This window comes from Nomascus leucogenys, chromosome 19 (assembly GCF_006542625.1).
Source record: "Nomascus leucogenys isolate Asia chromosome 19, Asia_NLE_v1, whole genome shotgun sequence".
In the NCBI taxonomy this organism is placed as follows: domain Eukaryota; kingdom Metazoa; phylum Chordata; class Mammalia; order Primates; family Hylobatidae; genus Nomascus; species Nomascus leucogenys.
This window is the reverse complement of record NC_044399.1, coordinates 53433668-53455857: the sequence shown is the minus strand read 5'-3', so window position 1 is coordinate 53455857 and position 22190 is coordinate 53433668. Positions and strand designations below refer to the sequence as shown.

General features: G+C 42.2%; 1 protein-coding gene across 4 annotated transcripts in view; it reads left to right on the top strand.

The window, feature by feature from the left end:
• The window catches only part of LTBP1 (latent transforming growth factor beta binding protein 1), a 440637-nt gene extending 418524 nt beyond the window's left edge, over nucleotides 1-22113 (top strand). For 3 of the 4 annotated variants that reach the window (XM_003262722.3, XM_003262721.3, XM_030799968.1), the window contains 3 exons: nucleotides 11116-11238; nucleotides 19010-19159; nucleotides 20972-22113. In XM_003262722.3, coding sequence (XP_003262770.2) covers nucleotides 11116-11238; nucleotides 19010-19159; nucleotides 20972-21153 — 455 coding nt within the window. In that variant the 3' untranslated portion in view covers nucleotides 21154-22113. The remainder of the gene's footprint in view (nucleotides 1-11115; nucleotides 11239-19009; nucleotides 19160-20971) is intronic. The other variant, XM_030799969.1, reaches the window with a different exon arrangement.
• Nucleotides 22114-22190: the final 77 nt, after the last annotated feature.

Here is a 22190-nt window from a genome sequence, read left to right as displayed (position 1 = left end):
TTTATTATTATTTTAGTAGAGATAGGGTTTCACCATGTTGTCCAGGCTGGTCTCGAACTCCTGAGCTCAGGCAATCCACCCGCCTCAGCCTCCCAAAGTGCTAGGATTACAGGCGTGAACCACCACACCCAGCCTACTTTCACGTATTTTAAATAAAATTTGCTTTTCTTTTTTTCCCTTTGAAAATAGGGCTAGTTGAAGCATACTCTAGGAAGAATGAACTGTGATGAGTCTGACTTTGAGAAAATCACTGTGCATAATTGCTTAAGCACTGTTCTAAGTTTGAGGTTTTGCATTCAACTAACGTTTGAATTTCTTTTGACCTCTTCTTAATGAACCTAATAATACAACTATGGCTAGAACAAAGCTGCTGGCTGCCCATGTCTGTTAAACAGTGACCTCATGGCCAGAGCAGGCAAGCCGGGCAGAGGAGGGATGAAGTAAATTTTATTCTCCTTTTATGCCGCAGACAGATTGTGCCCCTTATGATTGGGAGAAAAACATCCAGAAAGTTCTTAGAATGACCAGGTTCTTTCTTGTATTTACAAATCTGCAGGGAGCAGAAGCTAGAAAGTAATTGTTTTGCTCAGCATCAGTAGCCACTACCTTAAGAAAGAAGCAGATTACAAAACATTAGCTCATTGGGCGGGCTTCTGACGCAACAAAGCCTTCTTTATGCTTCCTTCTGGGCTTCAAGTCTCAGTGGCAGGCTGAGCTGTTGTGAACAGTTGTGCTGGTTGTGCACTGCTCAATTCAAGAAAATACTAGGTTGGTGCAAAAGTAATTGTGGTTTTTGCCATTGCTTTTTTTTTTTTTTTTTTTTTTTTCTCTCTCGAGACAGAGTCTCATTCTGTTGCCCAGGCTGGAGTGCAGTGGCGCAATCTCGGCTCACTGCAAGCTCCACCTCCCAGGTTCAAGTGATTCTCCTGCCTCAGCCTCCCGAGGAGCTGGGACTACAGGTGCCTGCCACCACGCCCAGCTAATTTTCTGTATTTTTATTAGAGACAGGGTTTCACCTTGTTAGCCAGGATGGTCTCAATCTCCTGACCTTGTGATCCGCCCACCTCGGCCTCCCAAAGTGCTGGGATTATAGGCGTGAGCCACCATGCCTGGCCCTGCCATTACTTTTAAGGCATTCATGTGGTAATCTGTGAGCCCCTTCCAAAGAAATCACTGCCAGAAGCAGAAGTTAGTAGGACTGTATTTGATAGTGAACAGATCCAGAGGGGAAGGAAAGAGGAGGGTCATCTCAGATTGAAGTAAATGGCAGAATACAAAGAAATCATAAAACAGAATCAGGATTTCAAAATAGTCCATCTTTTACTTTGCAGTGATGTCTTACTTCCTGTTATTGAATGGAATACATTTTCATGACTAGTCATTGACTATGTTTAGTGTTATTTTCATATTACATTGATTATCTAGAACTTGCTCTTCCAATAATGATAATGGATAGTGGTATATCTTCGTTATTCAGAACCTTGAGATCTGAACTTCTGAATATTAAGAGAGTTTTAAATATTAGAACAGCTTTCTCTGCTATGAAGCTTTAAAAAAAAAGCAAGATTAAAATATGTTAAAACACAATTTTCTTTATAATTTAATAACTTATTACTTTTAGTAAAAGAAAACAAAATTTATCCTGGCTTGACCTTTGGAATATCATAAAATTTCTGTAAACTTCAGTTTCCTCAGCAAAGTAATACATGGGAAGATTAGATGTCCACGCTTACAGTTTGTTAAATTACATGTTTGTCCTCAGTCTGAAAAATATCTAGATGGGCACCACCTGAAGGTAACAGCGTCATCTAGTGGTGATTACCTTATATTACAGCCACAGGTTTCAAAGACAAATTGTCTTTCCAAGAGTTTTGCAGCCCATAATAAGGATGTTTTCTGCTCAGGCCGGATGCAGTGGCTCACACCTGTAATCCCAGCACTTTGGGAGGTCAAAGCGGGTGGATCACCTGAGGTCAGGAGTTTGAGACCAGCCTGGCCAACATGGTGAAACCCTGTCTCTACTAAAAAAATACAAATAAAAAAAAAAAAATTAGCTGGGCGTGCCTCCTGAGGCAGGAGAATCACTTGAACCCGGGAGGCAGAGGCTGCCATGAGCTGAGATCATGCCATTGCACTGTAGCTTGGGGTACAAGGGCGAAACTCTGTCTTAAAAATAAATAAATAAATAAATAAATAAAAGAATGTTTTCTGTTTAAAATCATAGAATATGCAAGCTAAAAAGGACCTTCGAGATCATCTAGTCTTATTGCCTCATTTTGCCAGTTAAAGTTAGATGAATTCCAGAGTTAACATATTAAATATTTCCCCTCCTGTATTTTTTGTTTCTCTTGACTTTTTAAAAATTGCAGTGAACTTCACAGAACATGAAATTAAGCACTCTAAAGTGAACAATTTAGTGGCATTTACTACACTGACGATGTAATGCAACCTCCCCTTTATTCTTAAGCACATGCTTAGTTCCTGTTTTTAAATAATTCTTACTTGGTTAGTGAAAAAAAAAACTACTTTGTATGTATAATTAAAAAAAATTTCAGCTTGTCAGATTGTTGCTTCAGAGTGGTATTTAAAGAGCAGGAAAGGGGAAATGAAGTGGTTTACCTGTCCTTGCAGCTCAAAAAATATGAAGTAGATCAGTTTGGAAATTTAACATGTTGAATACTCTTTTCATTTGCCTCTTTGTTTATTGTGTTGTTCACTCTTGTCTCTTATCAATTTTAGAAGCCTCATTCCTGATTTCCTCTGAAATTACCTGGATGTAAGACTTAATATATTTCCTATGCCCCAGATACATTGGCAATTATTATTTTAAGGTTATTGTGTGTGGCATAGTTTAATACTATTACAATAGTATAAATGTTTGAATCCAGGTTTTAAAATGCAAAGGGAACCACTATTTTTTTGGCATTTCTATCCAACAAATCTCTTTTTTCATTTTGTCTTGCTAAATAAACAGCAGTCTGTTGGGAAACTCTGGGAGTAACTAAAATGAGAAGGGTAACATTAGGTGAAGGTTGGGAGTGGGGAGAACGTGGTTGGTCTATGGCCTGTGAGTCTCCTTAGAGTATTAACATTTACAGGAGTCCCGCAGAATATAAACCTTGCCAAGACTTTAGACTTCATTACTTTCCTGTCCTCGACAAGTACAATTTAATTGAACATTAAGCAATTTGATCTCTTTCACCTAATAAATCGAGCAAATTCAATAAACATAAATCCTGCTAATGATGGAGCTGCCCCTGGTGGAGCTGAGCTCATCAGCATTCATGGTTATTACTCTCCCTGGAATTTTAGTCACAAATGCTTATTGCTGAACTAAGTGCTTACCTGGTGCTTAAGGTCTAGGGAGTGTATTTAATAATTTTTTTCCCAGGGTTTCAGAAGGGCAGCTGGGGAGCAGAAAGAACATGGTTTGGCAAATAGACCGCTTTAGGTTCAAATCCCTCACCTGACCTTGGGCAAGGCAAGTTATGCTATTAAAAAGTGTAGTTTTGTTATTGGAAACAAAAGGAGCTAATTACAATTATTTCATAGAGTTCTGAGTTTTAAATGAAACAGTGTATGCAAAAGTAGTGTCTGGTGCACAGGAACTTGATAGTGCATGTTAGTTAACTCTGGTGTTTTTAATTGTTCGGTAGCCTGCATCTACAGCAGTTAGCTCCCTACTGCTTTCTTTTTTTTTTTGAGACAGTCTCGCTCTGTTGCCCAGTCTGGAGTGCAGTGGTGCAATCTCGGTTCACTGCAACCTCCGCCTCCCCAGTTCAAGCAATTCTCCAGTCTCAGCCTCCCAGGTAGCTGGGACTACAGGTGCACGCCACCACGCCCGGCTAATTTTTGTATTTTTGGTAGAGACAGGGTTTCACCATATTGTTCAGGCTGCTCTCGAACTCCTGACTGCAGGTGATCCTCTGCCTCGGCCTCCCAAAGTGCTGAGATTATAGGCGTGAGCCATGGTGCCCAGCCTAGCTTCCCTAATGCTTTCTTATCTATTATACATGCTGATGACTCTCTCCGAGTTACCTTCCTTCCTCTTCTACCTGGTTAACCTCCTGGCTACAGATGGTGTTTTCAAGCTGAGGCCTTTCCCAGCTCTTCCAGGATGACTTTAGTCATTGTCCTGTGATCCTGATAAGTTATTGCATGTGCCCTGATTGACTATCGTCACATCTTTCCGTACTCCCAAGCCCCAGCCTGTCCGTAATATTCTCGGCCTTTGGTTATAGGAATGCATCAGCCAGTCAGTCACCAAATGAAGCAATGAATGAATCACTTTTAATAGAGCTAAGGCAAAGAGTACCTTAATTGCGTGTAATGAATGGAGAAACTAAGGCTCAAAGAAACGTGTCCAGACCAAGGAACTAGGAAGTGGAGAAACAAGGACTGGAACCCAAGTCTTTGGATTCCAAGTGTTTGCAGTGTGTCCAATTTTGCATCACAACACCACATATTTTAGTTTCAGGGAAGGAGTGTTGCTGCCTATTCACCAGAGACTGTAAGCAGTAATGTATTCTGGGATAAAGAGCAGGACACACACCCAGGCAGACATCCAGTCTCACAGTATTGTGGCAATACCCACAGGGGTCTCTCTTCCACCGTTCTTTACTGGTACAGAGTGGCATGTTCTGTAAATGGCCAACATTTTTCTAATTTCATAGCTTTTGCTAATTTCATTTAAAAAAAAGTGCCCATTGGCTGGGCGCAGTGGCTTATGCCTGTAATCCCAGCACTTTGGGAGGCCGAGGCAGGCAGATCACGAGGTCAGGAGCTCAAGACCAGCCTGGCCAACATAGTGAAACCCCGTCTCTACTAAAAATACAAAATTAGCCTGGCATGGTGGCGCACATCTGTAGTCCCAGCTACTCGGGAGGCTGAGGCAGGAGAATCACTCGAACCTGGGAGGTGGAGATTGCAGTGAGCCGAGATTGCACCACTGCACTCCACCCTGGGTGACAGAGTGAGACTCTGTCTCGGGGGAAAAAAAAAAAAGAAAAGTGTCTATTATAATGCTGGCTTATCAGTCACTGGAGGAGACAGTCATTTCATTCTCTTTATCTCCTCCCTCTGTTTCCTAGTTGTGTGTTTTAAACACCATTGTCATTAATCCATGTTTAAACCTGTAAGAAAAATACCTGGTCTAGAAATTGTAGTAGCATGTGACCTACTTTTCTGTGTCTTTCTCTCTCTCTCTTTTTTTTTTTTTGGATGGGGTCTCACTCTGCTGAGGCTGGAGTGCAGTGGCACAATCACAGCTCACTGCAGCCTGGACTTACCTGGGCTCAGATGATCCTCTAGTCTCAGTGTGCCACTATGCCCAGCTAATTTTTGAATATTTTTTTGTAGAGACAGAGTTTCACCATGTTGCCCAGGCTGGTCTCAAACTCCTGGGCTCAAGTGATCTGCCCACCTCAGCCTCCCAAAGTGCTGGGATTATAGGCGTGAGCCACTGCGCCCAGCCCTGACCTGTTTTTCTTAATGCATGAGAATTGGTCCTTGTTTCTCTTATATTTGAAAATAACACAGTTCAAACTTCAGAGCATTGCATTTTTAGCCCCGATGTGTGCAAAACGAAATTGCAACCTCTCTACCATTTCTAAAAACAGCTGAATTTAATTTGCCTCAGTCAGAACTAAAACTTTACCTCCTGGTCTCCTCACATGCCAGGGTAGCATTGTGACATGTGACTGTCCAGACTGCCCTGCACATGTGTCTGTCATCAAGAATGGAGATTTCTTATAGTAAGGATATGGTAATGTTCCTGCCATTGCTGCCAACAGCAGTGGCCCCACACCCATGGGCTCCAGGGGATAATTTTTAAACCTTTTCTTTTTTCAATTTAAGATGAAAAGCAACAGCATTTGTCATATGAGTCAGCCATGCCAGGGAAATTAGTGTGATCAATGGCCTGGATCTTGTTTAGGCCACTTAGCGACAGTGCCATAGCATCCCTTGTGTATCTTTCATAGCTTTGATCAAGAGCTAAGCATTTGGCCGGGCACGGTGGCTCACGCCTGTAATCCCAGCACTTTGGGAGGCCGAGGCGGGCGGATCACGAAGTCAGGAGATCCAGACCATCCTGGCCAACACAGTGAAACCCCATCTCTACTAAAAATACAGAAAATTAGCCGAGCAAGGTGGCGGGCGCCTGTAGTCCCAGCTACTGAGGCAGGAGAATGATGTGAACCCCGGGGGGTGGAGCCTGCAGTGAGCCGAGATCGCGCCACTGAACTCCAGCCTGGGTGAAAGAGCGAGACTCCGTCTCAAAAAAAAAAAAAAAAAAAAAAAAAGAGCTAAGCATTTGCGCTTGGGGCATGGGGAATGCAGTGGGTCGGGGGAGGGTCTTTTAGGTGTGACTGTTTCCATTTCCTGTTCATTTCACATTGGTATTTGGCTAGATTCCAGATGGACACATTGTATGGGGTCTCAAATGGGATTGCCTCCAAAGTGCACCTCTCAGGGCAAGCCCTGCTAAGCAAAATCTTTTCCTCTGCACCAAGCCCCAAACAAGGAGGTGACTATTGTTCTTGATGCACGTAAGTCAAGGGTGTTTTGGAGAAAGAGAAAGGTTCTGAGGACAGAAAATGTGTTCATCTCCACATGTTGAGCTGGATGAAGTAGCAGCCAAGAGTTTCTTGTGGGAAGTTATGGAAATAGTTCAGGGATCTGCTATTCTTGGGCTATGTACTCTCAGCCAACCACAGTTCATGCAGTCCCCCAAGCTGGACTGTAGCAGTGACCTAGTCATCGAGATAACCAAGGCCAAGCACCTCCAAGCTACAGTGGGCTCTGCTTGTGGCTTGGGGTGCCCAGAGGCCCAGCACATGATAGAAATTTGCCTGTACTGAGATTCCTAAAGAGGATGACTTGCCCAAGACATCAAAATGTTTCCTGATATTTCCATTGCTTTCCTGAAAGATGGTGAAATCCACTTCTATGAACCTACTCTCTTCTATTAACTTATTCTCTATGTAAGACATTTCTGATTTAGGCCTATATTAAAAATTCTTGGACATCAGTTTTTCCCCTGTACTTTGAGTTCTGATGATCTAATGTTAAAATGTGCTATTGTTCATACTTTATCACTGTGCAACCAAGTAATTAAATTTACCGAGGCAGTCAACAGTTTTGTGCCTTGTTTGAGAGGAAGTCTAGGAAGACTTCTATATTTACTGAGCTAGTTTCCCTCTACCTATTTAAAAACTCCAAATAGTCTTGAAACGAGATTTAAAAACACCCGTGGCCCGTTCTTCCATTGCTCTTAATTTACTGCACAATTATTTGCGTGTTGATCACGGCTTTTACGTTTTGTTAACATTAAAATGTAAATCACTCACTCATTATAATACTGTCTTTAAAAAAAAAATCTTCATTTATTTCCAAATGTTCACTAGGGACTTAGTGATGTCACCCACAAGAAAAAGTTGGATTCTCCATTTTCTTGGTGCTTCAAATTTTTAAAATAGTTTCACAACACTATCTCATTTTTTTACATGTCAATAACACAGATGTAGACAAACAAGAATTCTTGTTCCTGTGTTACAGATGTGGAAACTGAGGCTTGCCCAAAACTGCTAAGCTGGGAAGTAAGTGGTGCAATCTGGACCTGAGCCCTAGCTTCCACCTCCGAAGCCCATGTTCTTCCCATTACCCCACGATCCTGGCCAAGAATCAGGGCAGATGTGCATGATGGGAAGGGTGGCGTGGATGGATTAGGACAGACCTGTGCAGGCTCCCAGAAAAATAACTCAAAATACATTTCCTGGTGATGACGGGACTTTAGCACATCTTCAGATACAAAATAGAAGATGTGGTGCAGAAAGGATGTTTTGATCACTGACCAAAACTATCTTGGAGCTTGGAATGTGAATGTGTTAGAGAAAAGTGAAGCAGCAAAGGGCAACACGCTCTAGCATTTTAAGAGGAAAAAACACATGGCAGGGGAAGAAAGGAAAGGAAGGAGGACGTGGAATATCCCAGAAGTACCTCCCCCAACCCATTACCCTCCACTGCCCGCTTCCCTAGCCTTGGTCTAGTCAGAAGACTTCTTTAGGAACCATTTGGTAGTCCCAAAAAACAACTTAGTTTTCTTTCTTGATGCCTTTGGGTACGTGCTTTTAAAAATTAATCCAAAATTCTGCAACATAATTCCTACGTACCCACTTAGTTTCAGTTCAGGTCCGCCTTTTGCAGGGAGCTGTTCCTAAACATTGCATAGGAACAGGAGTCTGCCCTTCCTCTTCACCCTCACCTTCAGTCCTTTCCTCTGGCATTGCTGTAGAGTGACAGCTTAGAGACTCAAGCCCATCTCATTTCTTTGGTGGAGGAAGCGTGTTTAGGGGAGTGCACTGGATTGAAGGTGGCTGCCCTGGCCAGCCCCTGATCATGGCATTCGACATCCCTGGACCTCAAGTCTCAGCAAGGCTTCTCTGACAGCCAACAGGCATCAGCAGGATGCTCAGCCACCTCCGGATTTCGCTTTATAAAATAAGTACCTGGGCCAAGCACGGCAGCTCACGCCTATAATCCCGGCACTTAGGGAGGCCAAGGTGGTAGGATCACTTGAGCCTAGAAGTTGAGACCAGCTTGGGCAACATAGTGAGACCCTGTCTCTACAAAAACTAACAAAAATTAGCCAAGTTTGGTAGCTCGTGCCTGTAGTTTCAACTACTCAGGAGGCTGAGGTGAAAGGATCGCTTGAGCCCAGGAGTTTGAGGCTGCAGTGAACCACGATACCACAATGGTGCCACTGCATTCCAGCATGGGTGGCAGAGCGAGACCCTTTTTTTTTTTGAGACGGAGTCTCGCTCTGTCACCCAGGCTGGAATGCAGTGGCGCAATCTTGGCTTACTGCAACCTCTGCCTCCTAGGTTCAAGCGATTCTCCTGCCTCAGCCCCCTGAGTACCTGGGACTATAGGTACGCGCCACCATGCCCAGCTAATTTTGTATTTTTAGTAGAGACAGGGTTTCACCATGTTGGCCAGGATGGTCCCCGTCTCTTGACCTCATGATCCACCCACCTTGGCCTGAGGTGTGAGCCACCGTGCCCGGCCAACCCTTTCTTTAAAAATAAGTACCAGAATTAAATCATTTTTAACATCTCCTCTAGATCACAACTGTGGCTTCAATATAAAATATGGAACAAGTCTGTCTTTCAGATGTACAACAAATGTATATAAAAAATAATGGGAGAAGATGACCTCAGCTCTTGAAACTTGTAAACATTTCAGCAATCTTGCTCTCGCAAAGAAATCCTTAATTCTGCGTTTTCAAACTTTAAGCAGAACTGACAGCCATTTGTGCTCTCTCTGTTTGAAGTAGTTCTTTTCTTTTGAGTCAAGAATCTTTTTCCAGGTTCGGCTATTTCCTTAATGAAATTAATATTTCACACAGAATGGTTTCATGCAAAAGTGCTGGGACGTCTGGAGTCTGGATGTTGTTCCTGGAATGCTTCCACATAAGGAGAATTTTAGACAGGGGCAGCCAGAATCCTACCCTATCCAGTGGTTCAAGGTCTTTTCTGGCCTTACACTTGCTTTGGGCAGTTCTCAGAATGTGTGTGTGCACGTGTGCACAAGCATACACACACACACACACCTTTGATTCGTCACCCTCATTCCTCCAGTCATTTAAGTAGGAGCTGATAAAAGAAAGCCTTCAGGGTTCACAGTATTGCCTTGGTGGGTTTTTTTTGTTTGCTTGTTTGTTTGTTTTTTTGTATATTGCAAGAATAAACACAATAGAGGAAAATTCCAGACAAACGTGGCCATGGCCTTGCGTGACAATAGAGAAAAATTCCAGGCAAGTGTGGCCATTGCCTTGTGTGACTGCCCCACTCCTGTCCATCTGGGCCTGTAGCCTTGCCTGCACCTCACAGTCCTAACAGAGCTGTTGACATCCGTGGAGCCCCAGAATTTCACCAACTGCTAGATGTATCTTTGGAAAGTGTATTTTGTGGAACATACTCAGAACATGAGGCTGTCCTTTCCACAGCTTTCCTCCCTGGACCTTCTCAATAACTCTGTTCTTAAATGTAGGCAAGAGCCTGGGATCATGAAAAGCATTGAAACCTCAGTAACCCCAGGACAAGTGGAGAACCAAAATCCCGTGCACTGGTGGGTCCTTGGGGGAGGAGTAAAGGGGAGTCCAGGAGTCAGAGGGCCATGGGGCTGACCCAGTGTGGAACGGCAGTATGGCCTCAGGAAGTGGAAACCACAGATGGGTCTAGCTGGGGTACAGAGATGGTAAGGACAGGAATTCCAAAGGAGCTGAGATCATTGCAGGAGAGACATGTGAAAACTGTGCACTCTGGAGCTTCATTTCTGACTTCAAATCAGGTTCTGCCACGTGGCAGCTGTCCTGTAACCTCTCTGTGCTTTTGTTTCCTCACTGGTAAAATGGAAATGGTAGAACCTCTTCATAGGATGGTGTGAGTGTTTTAGTGCATTGATGTGTATTAAGTGCTTAGAACGTATCTGGCACAGAGCAAGCATTATATGACTGGTAGCTGTTGTCATTACTACCGCTGCTGTTCTTATTATCGTGACTATTATGACTCTCAGCATTGCTATAATGCTATCCATAGAGACTGTAGAGTTATAATAGTGGCTACTAAATTTAAGCAGCATCCTTGCCTGGTGCTGTATCATTTTTGGACACCAGAGATATATTTATTCATGTCTCTACAGAGCGAAAAAGCACCTCTCTGTCAGAATGACTACTTTCTACTTTAAAAATGTTTTTGATGATTAACTCTTGATGGGTTTAGATAAAGCCATCCTTCCAAAAGGCCTGAAGCACTCTCAGATGGCTCCGTTTTTTTCAGTTCTTTACTGCTCTGGGATGTGGTCTACCCACTGTTAAGCTAATATTTTTGATCTTCAATTTGGAACCTTAATTATGCTCTACAGCAGCCATTGTACTTGGATGTATAAAATTCCCTTCAAAAGATATTCAGACACTTTCTAGGCTCAGTGGTACGCAGGAGATGGAGACACACATGGAAGGGTGTGCTGGCAGATTCCCATTGCTCTGAGCTGTGAGGGGTGGGGCAGATGCAAGCTAACAGTGATGGGGCCTCATGCTGCTTGTCCACTCCTTAGATGACTATGCTCAGCTGTGTAACATCCCCGTGACGGGACGCCGGCAGCCATATGGACGGGACGCCTTGGTTGACTTCAGTGAACAGTATGCTCCAGAAGCCGATCCCTACTTCATCCAAGACCGTAAGCAAAATAACCTTGTTCCTTTGATACTAAGTTGTGGTTGAAGATTAATCAGTGGCCCTCAAAATGTAATGGCAACTTGTTAGCAATGTCGCATTTCTGGTCCCACCCCAGACCTGCTGATCAGAAAGTCTAGGGTGGGACCCAGCCATCTTTGTTTCACAAGGGCAGTCCTTCTGCACGGGTGAGTCTAAGAACCACTGCATCATTCGTGAGCCGAGATCACACCACTGCACTCCAGCCTGGGCCACAAAAGCGAGACCCTATCTCAAAACAAAACAAACAAAAAGAACCTTTGCATTTGATGAATAGTCTTGCTGGTGGGGGTACTGTTATATTTATTTTTCTTAAAGTTTTGAGATGGAGTCTCACTCTGTCACCCAGGCTGGAGTGCAGTGGCACGATCTCAGCTCACTGCAACCTCCGCCTCCCGGGTTCAAGCGATTCTCCTGCCTCAGCCTCCCGAGTAGCTGGGATTGCAGGCGCACACCACCATGCCCAGCTAAATTTTGTATTGTTAGTAGAGACTGGGTTTCACCATGTTGGTCAGGCTGGTCTTGAACTCCTGACCTTGTAATCCACCCGTTTTGGCCTCCCAAAGTGCTGGGATTACAGGGATGAGTCACCGTGCCCAGCCTATCATTATAATTTCTATAACAAAATCTTTTCTCTTTTAAGTGGTGGACTAGTTTGAGGGCCAAGATTTCCATGAGAGCCCAGTTGCATTGCAGCCTTTTTTTCCCTACAGGGAAATGCAAATGTTAACTGTACAAGTTGATCATTATTATAAGTGTTTTAGAGTAGGAGGTAAGAAAAGAATTGCCCTTTTGGTCAGAAATGACTTTTTAAAATACATTGGTGAGGGGATTTATGGAGTAAGAAATAATGTGTGCCAACTTTTCCTGGGTTAGTGAGCACAGCTTTCATGGGGGAGATGGGAGTGCGTATCTGCAAATTGTGATCCCTTTTAGAACGTAAATGCTGTGTGAGGAAGCCTACAAACACACAAGCTCAAATCAGACTTTTTAAATACAGACAATTTGAAGTCTGAAACAGCAGGAGGTCCACAATGAAATATTAGTAGATAGTAGATAGTCTCACTTCAAGAACAAGAACAGGAAAACGCCCATTTCGAGAGCCTCATCCACAGCTCACAAAGGGGCCATCCTCACATGTGTAGCTTCACCACAAATTTTTTTTTTTTTTTTGAGAGAGGGTCTCGTTCTGTTGCCCAGGCTGGAGTGCAGTGCCATGATCACAGCTCACTGCAACTCTGCCTCCTGGGCTCAAGCGATCCTCCCACCCCAGTCTCCCAAGTAGCTGGGACTACAGGCATGCGCCACTATGCACGGCTAATTTTTGTATTTTTTCCGTGGCGGGGGGGTTCACCATGTTGTCCAGGCTGGTCTCGAACTCCTGGACTCAAGTGATTCACCCACCTCGGCTTCCCAAAGTGCTTACAGGTGTGAGCCACCATGCCTGGCCTGCACCACATTTTTAAGATAGGTAATTGCTGCCGACCAAGGAGTTTGACTTAGGACTTTAGAGAAAAATGCAGTGAAGCTTTTTTCTGTCCTGGGCCCCGTCACCTGTGCACGAAGCGTCCTAGCCAGGACCCAGTTCTGGGGCAACAGCATGAGATTTCTAGTTGAATTTAGGAGTTACTTCAGTTCTGCATCAAGAGCTTTTATTTTTTTGTACTTCTCTTTCTCTTTTCCCTTTCTCTCCCTTCTTCATTCCCTCCTTGTCCTCCCTTCCCCCCCACCTTTTTCTTTGAAAGATGTAGTGTATTGATCATCTGGTAGAATTAAAAATGTTTTAAAATGTCCATGATAAGAACATTCCATTAATCCAGCTAAGCTGATTAACACACACCTGTGTAACTCCCACCCAGGTCAGGAGCAGTGCCAGCCTCCAGAAGGCCCCTGGCGCCCTTTCCCGCCCCCCTCCCTAGGGTAACCACTATCCTGACTCCTAACACCATAGATGAACAACACTCTTTCTTTTCATCCACAGCACATAACCATGCAGCTCTTTATGAAATGGACCAGAAGGCACTCACAGCTACAAGACTGTGCACTTAGGGTTTGATGCTTCTCTGTATATGTTACGGGTCAGTAAACGTTTACTTAAGAAAAAAGGAAGGGAGAAGAATTATTAAGGTTGAAAGAAAGCCCAGCTTGCCCCATAAATCAGGAATACCAGGTTAAGTCTATATGCAACTCTGACAATCCCGTGGCTTACAGCTTTCCTCCCTAGACCTCCTCAATAACTCTGTTCTTAGATGTAAGCAAGAGCCTGGGATCATGAAAAGCATTGAAACCTCAGTAACCCCAGGACAAATGGAGAACCAAAATCCCAGGCACTGATGGGTCCTGAGAGTCTACAAGTCAGAAGTTTCTATGGCGTTATAGTTTGGATTCCAGGAATTTTCATGTTGAAATGTCTGGCTTATGTACCTTCTTTTTAATGCTGGCATTGCTTTAAAGCTCTTTTTTAAATTTACTACAAATGTTAAGAAATAAACATGTTGGTGTCACATCTCCTATTTAGCAACATAGGAAATTGAGATGCAGTTCCAAGACCTCCAGCTTGGACAATGTAATGGCCTTTACATTTCTTACAAGTTGCAGAGAAATATTCCCCCCTTCGCAGCCAGTTTTCTGACCTCCAGCAAGGGCTTTTGGAGCCTGCTGCAAAAATGATCGTGTTGGGTAGATAGTAACACAGACGGAGGCTGAGTGAGGTTTCTTATCGCCTTTATGGTTCATCATCTCTGTTACCTTTAGGGAGAGCAGTACTTCTAAAACTGGAATTTACTTGAGCAGAGAATAGGCAAACGTTTTTTTCTGTAAAGGGCCAGGTAGTACATTTTTTTTCTTTTTTGAGACAGAGTCTTCCTCTGTTGCATAGGCTGGAGTGCAATGGTACAATCTTGGCTCACTGCAACCTCCACTTCCTGGGTTCAGGTGATTGTACCTCAGCCTCCTGAGTACCCCTGGGATTATAGGCATGCCCCACCATGCCCGACTAATTTTTGCATTTTTAGTAGAGATGGAGTTTCACCATGTTGGCCAGGGTGGTCTTGAACTCCTAACCTTGTGATCCACCTGCCTCGGCCTCCCAAAGTGCTGGGATTACAGGTGTGAGACACCGCACCCAGCCCAGATGGTAAAATTTGTAGGCTTTGCAGGCCATATGGTTTCTGTTGTAGGTATTCAACTCTGCTGTAGTTTCACAAAAGCAGCCCTAGATAGCACAGCAGCAAATGGGCGTGGCTGTGTTTATTTACAAAAATAGGTAGCAGGCCAGATTTGGACCAGAGACTGTAGTGTCCTGACCTGTTTTAGAGTCCTGAAGAAGTATTTTGGGGAGCCTGCCTGATGTGTGGGGAGTTTCAAGTTTTACTTTTTATGTTTTAATTTCTGTAATAATAAAAAATGTATTAGCTATGAAGTAAAAATGATTTTGCTGTGATACATGGGATCTGAAAATATTGTCATAGATTAAGTCTTTATTTTTTGTACGTGTTTCTTAACTGGCTTTGAGTATGTGGTGTCACTTTTTTTTTTGAGAATTGGAGTCTCACTATATTGCCCAGGCTGGTCTTCACCTCGTGAGCTCAGGAGATTCTCCTGCCTCAGCCTCCTGAGTAGCTGGGACTCTTGTTCTCCTTTAAAGTTTTAAAATGGGCCTGCCATGGATGTATTACTCGATTTTTTTTTTTATGGCACAAATTTTTTTAACTTGTAGGTTCAGGGGTACTTATAAAGGTTTGTTACATAGGTAACATGTCATGGGGGTTTGTGGTACAGATTGTTACATCACCTAGGTATGAAGCCCAGTACCCAATAGTTACCTTTTCTGCTCCTCTCCCTCCTCCCACCCTCCACTAGTGTCTGTTGTTTCCTTCTTTTTTGTGGGTGTGGTATTTGGTTATATGAGTAAGTTCTTTTTTTTTAAATTTTTTTAATTATACTTTTAAGTTCTAGGGTACATGTGCACAACGTGCAGGTTTGTTACATATGTATACATGTGCCATGTTGGTGTGCTGCACCCATTAACTCGTCATTTACATTAGGTATATCTCCTAATGCTGTCCCTCCCCCGACCCCACGACAGACCCTGGGGTGTGATGTTCCCCATCCTGTGTCCAAGTGTTCTCATTGTTCAATTCCCACCTATGAGTGAGAACATGCGGTGTTTGGTTTTCTGTCCTTGCGATAGTTTGCTGAGAATGATGGTTTCCAGCTTCATCCATGTCCCTACAAAGGACACGAACTCATCATTTTTTATGGCTGCATAGTATTCCATGGCGTATATGTGCCACATTTTTTAATCCAGTCTATCATTGTTGGACATTTGGATTGGTTCCAAGTCTTTGCTATTGTGAATAGTGCCACAATAAGCATGCATGTGCATGTATCTTTATAGCAGCATGATTTATAGTCCTTTGGGTATATACCCAGTAATGGGATGCTGGGTCAAATGGTATTTCTAGTTCTAGATCTCTGAGGAATCGCCACACTGACTTCCACAATGGTTGAACTAGTTTACAGTCCCACCAACAGTGTAAAAGTTGTTCCTAATTCTCCACATCCTCTCCAGCACCTGTTGTTTCCTGACTTTTTAATGATGGCCATTCTAACTGGTGTGAGATGGTATCTCACTGTGGTTTTGATTTGCATTTCTCTGATGGCCAGTGATGATGAGCATTTTTTCATGTGTCTTTTGGCTGCATAAATGTCTTCTTTTGGGAAGTGTCTGTTCATATCCTTCACCCACTTGTTGATGGGGTTGTTTGATTTTTTTCTTGTAAATTTGTCTTAAGTTCTTTGTAGATTCTGGATATTAGCCCTTTGTCAGATGGATAGATTGTAAAAATTTTCTCCCATTCTGTAGGTTGCCTGTTCACTCTGATGGTAGTTTCTTTTGCAATGCAGAAGCTTTTTAGTTTAATTAGATCCCATTTGCCAATTTTGGCTTTTGTTGCCATTGCTTTTGGTGTTTTAGTCATGAAGTCTTTGCCCATGCCTATGTCCTGAATGGTATTGCCTAGGTTTTCTTCTAGGGTTTTTATGGTTTTAGGTCTAACATTTAAGTCTTTAATCCATCTTGAATTAATTTTTGTATAAGGCGTAAGGAAGGGATCCAGTTTCAGCTTTCTACATATGGCTAGCCAGTTTTGCCAGCACCATTTATTAAATAGGGAATCCTTTCCCCATTGCTTGTTTTTGTCGGATTTGTCAAAGATCAGATGGTTGTAGATGTGTGGCATTATTTCTGAGGGCTCTGTTCTGTTCCATTAGTCTATATCTCTGTGTTGGTACCAGTACCGTGCTGTTTTGGTTACTGTAGCCTTGTTGTATAGTTGGAAGTCAGATAGCGTGATGCCTCCAGCTTTGTTCTTTTGGCTTAGGATTGACTTGGCAATGCAGGCTCTTTTTTTGTTCCATATGAACTTTAAAGTGGTTTTTTCCAATTCTGTGAAGAAAATCATTGTTGTTTCTTTCTTTGTATTCGTAAGTTTTTATCATTTAACTGCCACTTACAAGTGAGAACACGTGGTGTTTCGTTTTCTGTTCCTGCATTAGTTTGCTAAGGATAATAGCCTCCAGCTCCATCCATGTTCCTGCAAAAGTCATTATCTCATTCTTTTTTATGGCTGCCTAGTATTCCATGGTATATATGTACCATATTTTCTTCTTTATCCCCCAAACTTATGCCAAATCTCATTTAATCTTTACAAGGTAGAAAAGTGTTCATTCTTTACAAAATACTTCCTACTGAGTGCAGGCATTGTGTTCAATGTTGGGTCTGCCATTCTACATAGAATCGTTTGTCTATTTTTAAATGAGGAACCTGTTTTCAGCAAAATCAAGTGACTTGGCCAGGGTCACAGGCATGAGCAGAAGACCCAGTTCCTCTGATTCAAATCCCATGGTTCATTTCCACAAAATAAACCTATAACTGAGTGGGGCTTTAGAGATCATAAAATTCAATGGTTTTACTTCATACGTGAGAAAAATAAGCTTTCTGCCCAAGTTTACAATGTACACATAGTGAAATGGGAATGGGAACTCAAGTTCCCCAATACACAATAAGTGTATTGTTCTTACCTAAACAGATAATTTAAGATTCACTTATTGTATATTTTTTGGTCATCTTTAAAACCCACTTTCTTCTCTAAAGGGCATGCTCTAAAATGTATTCTTCACCTTTCTCCCCTCAGGGCACCTAATCTTAGAATATAAGAGAAACTCTGACCTAATTTGTCTCCATGTTGACCTCAGGCACTTTAGTCATTGTTGAAACTTCTTTTTTGTTGTTGTTAAGAGAAGTAACAAGTAAGTCTTTATTTCCTTGTTTAGAAAAAAAAAAAAAAAAAAGCTGGCTAAGTTGGTTACTTTTTGGTGATCAACGAGACCAAACTCCATATCCTTGTCCAATTCCTCCCAGTTAGACCTTATTGCCCTCCATAAGCAATGATATTTTGCTGCCCCCTGCAGTTCTACTGGAGAATTACTTCAAAAGCCAGCTAGAGAGTTCTAGCCATATTTTATTTTTTTTTTTTGAAGCTACTTTTTGGTACTGTTGGGAAGAGAGAGGAGATGAGAGGCAACATGACAGTGTGTTGGGGTCACTGTGGATTTCTGTTTAGAACTTTCCTCTGCAAAATGAGAGCTAAACACTCTTGATGCCTGGCTAAATTGTTTTTATATCACAAAAACTCTAAAGGCTAGCTCTGACTTGGTTTTAAGAGATCTAAACTATAAAAAGAGCCAAACAAGAGTTTGTTTCCTTAAAAGAAGACTTTTGGTTTTGTTTGTGTGTGTGTGTGTGTGTGTGTTTTGTTTGTTTGTTTGTTTTTTTGTTGACAGAGTCTTGCTCTGTTGCTCAGGCTGGACAGTGGCCGTGATCTCAGCACACTGCAACCTCTACCTCTCAGGCTCAAGCGATTCTTCTGCCTCAGCCTCCCGAGTAGCTGGGATTACAGGCGTCCACCACCACCACGCCCAGCTAATGTTTTGTATTTTTAGTAGAGACAGGGTTTCACCATGTTGGCCACGCTGGTCTCGAACTCCTGGCCTCAGGCGATCTGCCCGCCTCAGCCTCCCAAAGTGCTGGGATTATAGACATGAGCCCAGACTTTGGTTTTCCAAACACAAGTATGATGTTCTTTCTCATTTATCAGGATGTTTTGAGGCGCTTTTATTGAATTTTTCCTTTGATCCCCTGGGAGCACTTTTGTAAGGCTCATCCCGTAGCCAGAGCAAACAAACACATGGCAAAGCCAGCCTGCTTCTCTCTGGTGTTACAAACTCCAGCTGAAAACGTATTGCCTCACACTCTTACGGACCTTCTTAGCAAATGCTTACTAGACTCCGGTAGTGAATGCTGTTGGTTCTGTCCTGAGAGGCTGACATTTGCCCTACTGTGAACTCAGGAAGTTTGGAACTTTGGATGAACATTTTTAATAATTAAGAGCAAAAACAAAAACCATATTTGCTTTCTCATTTTATGTGATTTTAACATAGAATATCGGAATTCAAAATATGAGGCTACTCTGCACAAAACATACAAAATTTTTTATTTTTATATTATTTTACACAGCAACATTCAGTATTTCTAATGCTAACTTTCAGATGTCTGAAATATATATGGACATATATGTGTCTATTTAGAAAATGAACCATCATCTAAATATCATTTAAAAAATGATATAGGAAGTTGAGAAGGTCTAACTTAGCTTCTGCCCTTTCCTTTCCAGGTTTTCTAAATAGCTTTGAGGAGTTACAGGCTGAGGAATGCGGCATCCTCAATGGATGTGAAAATGGTCGCTGTGTGAGGGTCCAGGAAGGTTACACCTGTGATTGCTTTGATGGGTATCACTTGGATACGGCCAAGATGACCTGTGTCGGTAAGAACGACGTGTGTTTTATGGGACATTAATTTTTTCCTGACACCCCAAGTCCATATCTCAGTCAGTAGAGAACATTTAAGATAGATTTGCTGAGTTTCAGTTTGGGAAGATGAGAAAAGTTCTGGAGATGTACATTAAGTACAGTATGAATATACTTAATGCCACTGGACTATATACTTAAAAATGGTTAAAACGGTAAATATGTCCTGTATATTTTACCACAATTCTTTTTTTTTTTTTTTTTTTTTTTTTTCCGAGATGGAGTTTTACTCTTGTCGCCCAGGCTGGAGTGCAGTGGGGTGATCTTGACTCACTGCAACTTCTGCCTCCCAGGTTCAAGCAATTCTCCTGCCTCAGCCTCCTGAGTAGCTGGATTGCAGGTGTGCGCCACCACGCCCAACTAATTTTGTAGTTTTAGTAGAGATGGGGGTTTCACCATGTTGGTCAGGATGGTCTTGAACTCCTGACCTCAGGTGATCTGCCCGCCTTGGCCTCCCAAAGTGCTAGGATCACAGGCGTGAGCCACCTCACCCAGCCTACCACAATTCTTTTTAAAAAGATAGAGTTGGTGTTTCATTTAGGAATCCATTTATCAATGAGGATTGAAAAAAAAAAAAAAGAATCCAAATAGTGGTAAATATTGGAGGAAAGGCCAGAATATCCCAGATAATTACTTTGACTCAAATTTAGCTTTTGACTGTAGCAAGTAATGATTTCCTTGAATACTTACACTAGCATAAGGGAGTGTAGACATCTGCAAAAAATACAACTTCCTAGTAATCATTTGAATGAAACTCCTCCTAAAGCTGTCGTGTTGCCACAACTCTTACATTGAAAACAACAGGAAACATACATTTAACCTTCTCTGTGTGACCTAGTGTTGACTTTCAGGGCCTGTTTGCCACAAGTTTTTCTTTTATTTTTCTTCTCCCTCTTTTTTTTTTTTTTTTTTGAGAAGGAGTCTCGCTCTGTCACCCAGGCTGGAGTGCAGTGGCATGATCTTGACTCACAGTAAGCTCTGCCTCCCTGGTTCACGCCATTCTCCTGCCTCAGCCTCCCGAGTAGCTGGGACTACAGGCGCCTGCCACCACACCAGGCTAATTTTTTTTTTTTTGTATTTTTAGTAGGGACGGGGTTTCACTGTGTTAGCCAGGATGGTCTTGATCTCCTGACCTCGTGATCCGCCCACCTGGGCCTCCCAAAGTGCTGGGATTACAGGCTTGAGCTACCATGCCCCGCCTCTTCTCCCTCTTGAAGCAGTCCTTTTGCCGACTTTGCTTTTGTTAGTTTTAATCCGTGGTGTGTCTGTAAAATAGGTAACCTAGCTTCTTAACAGATGTTTCAAGTGAGTGAAAGCCTCAATGGGTCTCATGTAGAAAGAGGTCTGAGAATGTTACGAAAGGCTTTAGACAGGCTGTATGGAGAGGCCTCTGCATAGGTATCTGGTTCCTCTTGACAAATCTAGCAGTTCCTCCATACCTATGGGAAGGAATTTGGAAGTAATATAGTTCCTCTAACTTTCTTGAGGTTCTACTAGAAAATTTCAAGCTCACAAAATGCTCATGTTGTGCTAGATAACAGGGAAAGAAGTTCTAGAACCTCCCTGATAATCTACCTCTTTAAGATCTAAAAAAAAGTCACCTTTATCTTGTCTGTGATTGAAGCAATGACAAGAAAGCTTCCTTGCGGTGGTCGGGGGAAGGGCAGCATTCAGACTGCCTTGATGCCTCAGCTAAGCCTCAGGTAGGTTATGTGTCCTCACAGAGCAATATCAAAGATTGTTTACCTGCATGGCTTGACTTACTGCAGATGTAAATGAATGCGATGAGTTGAACAACCGGATGTCACTCTGCAAGAATGCCAAGTGCATTAACACCGATGGTTCCTACAAGTGTTTGTGTCTGCCAGGCTATGTACCTTCTGACAAGCCCAACTACTGCACTCCGTTGAATACCGCCTTGAATTTAAAGAAAGACAGTGACCTGGAGTGAAACAGAATCTACATAACCTAAGCCCATATACTCTGCACTGTGTAAAGGAAAAGGGAGAAATGTATTATACTTGAGACATTGCACCTACCCCGGAAGGCTGGAAATACAGAAACAGCATGGAGTTGCAAGTCCTCTGAAGACAGTGAGAGGATTTAGGGTGAGCCCAACAGGTGTGGCAGACCAAATGGACATTTCTCTGAAAAACCAGTATATATAGTCTGTTCATATGTAAAATTCAATGGAAGAGAGGTGGAACAGTGCTGTTATTTTAAACAGAAGGTTGTATTATTATGTTGTTTTGTTTTTTTACTATTGCTTGATTAAATTTGGCATTTAAATAGTGGTGGAAATATTTTATATAATTTTCATTTTTTGGTTGTGCAGTTCCTTGGCTACTGTTTTTCTTTTACTTCAGTTTTTTAAAAATCTCAAATGAAAAAAGTCTTCGATAAAATATTGTTAAGCTGTATTATAAGTATTGTTACACAGGGTTATGCAATTCCCGGCCTGGAGCATTTTTGAAATTCAGATTGTCTGTCCTGTGGAGCGGGCAGTCATTTTGTTTCAAAACTTTGTATACACATTTGGAGAAAAGTACTTTATATTTTCAGTGTTTTGTCCGATTTTTATGTCCATTCTTAGCCAAGCTGCTAGCAGGTGTCAATTGGATCCCTTTCCTTCATTGAAATGGAAGAGTTTATAAGCTTACGTTAGTATTGTAATATGTAAAGTAAGCCCAACAAAAAATTTTTAAAATTTGATGATCCCCAATATATCTACCATTGTATGTTAAAGTGAAATAAATCACCATTTTTGTAGAAAAAATTCTATCTGAGAGTAATTGTCAATGAGTACATGTGTATAAGTTGTATCCCACTCTCCCCACTTTTATTTTTACCAGTGGTCTTCTGTTAATGTAGTGTCTTTTACAAGTTAATCATTAAATTTGTTAGATCTTGTTATGGGCTAAATTGTTTCCCCGAACATTCATATGTGGGAATTCTAACCTCTAATACTTCAGAAAGTGACTAGATTTG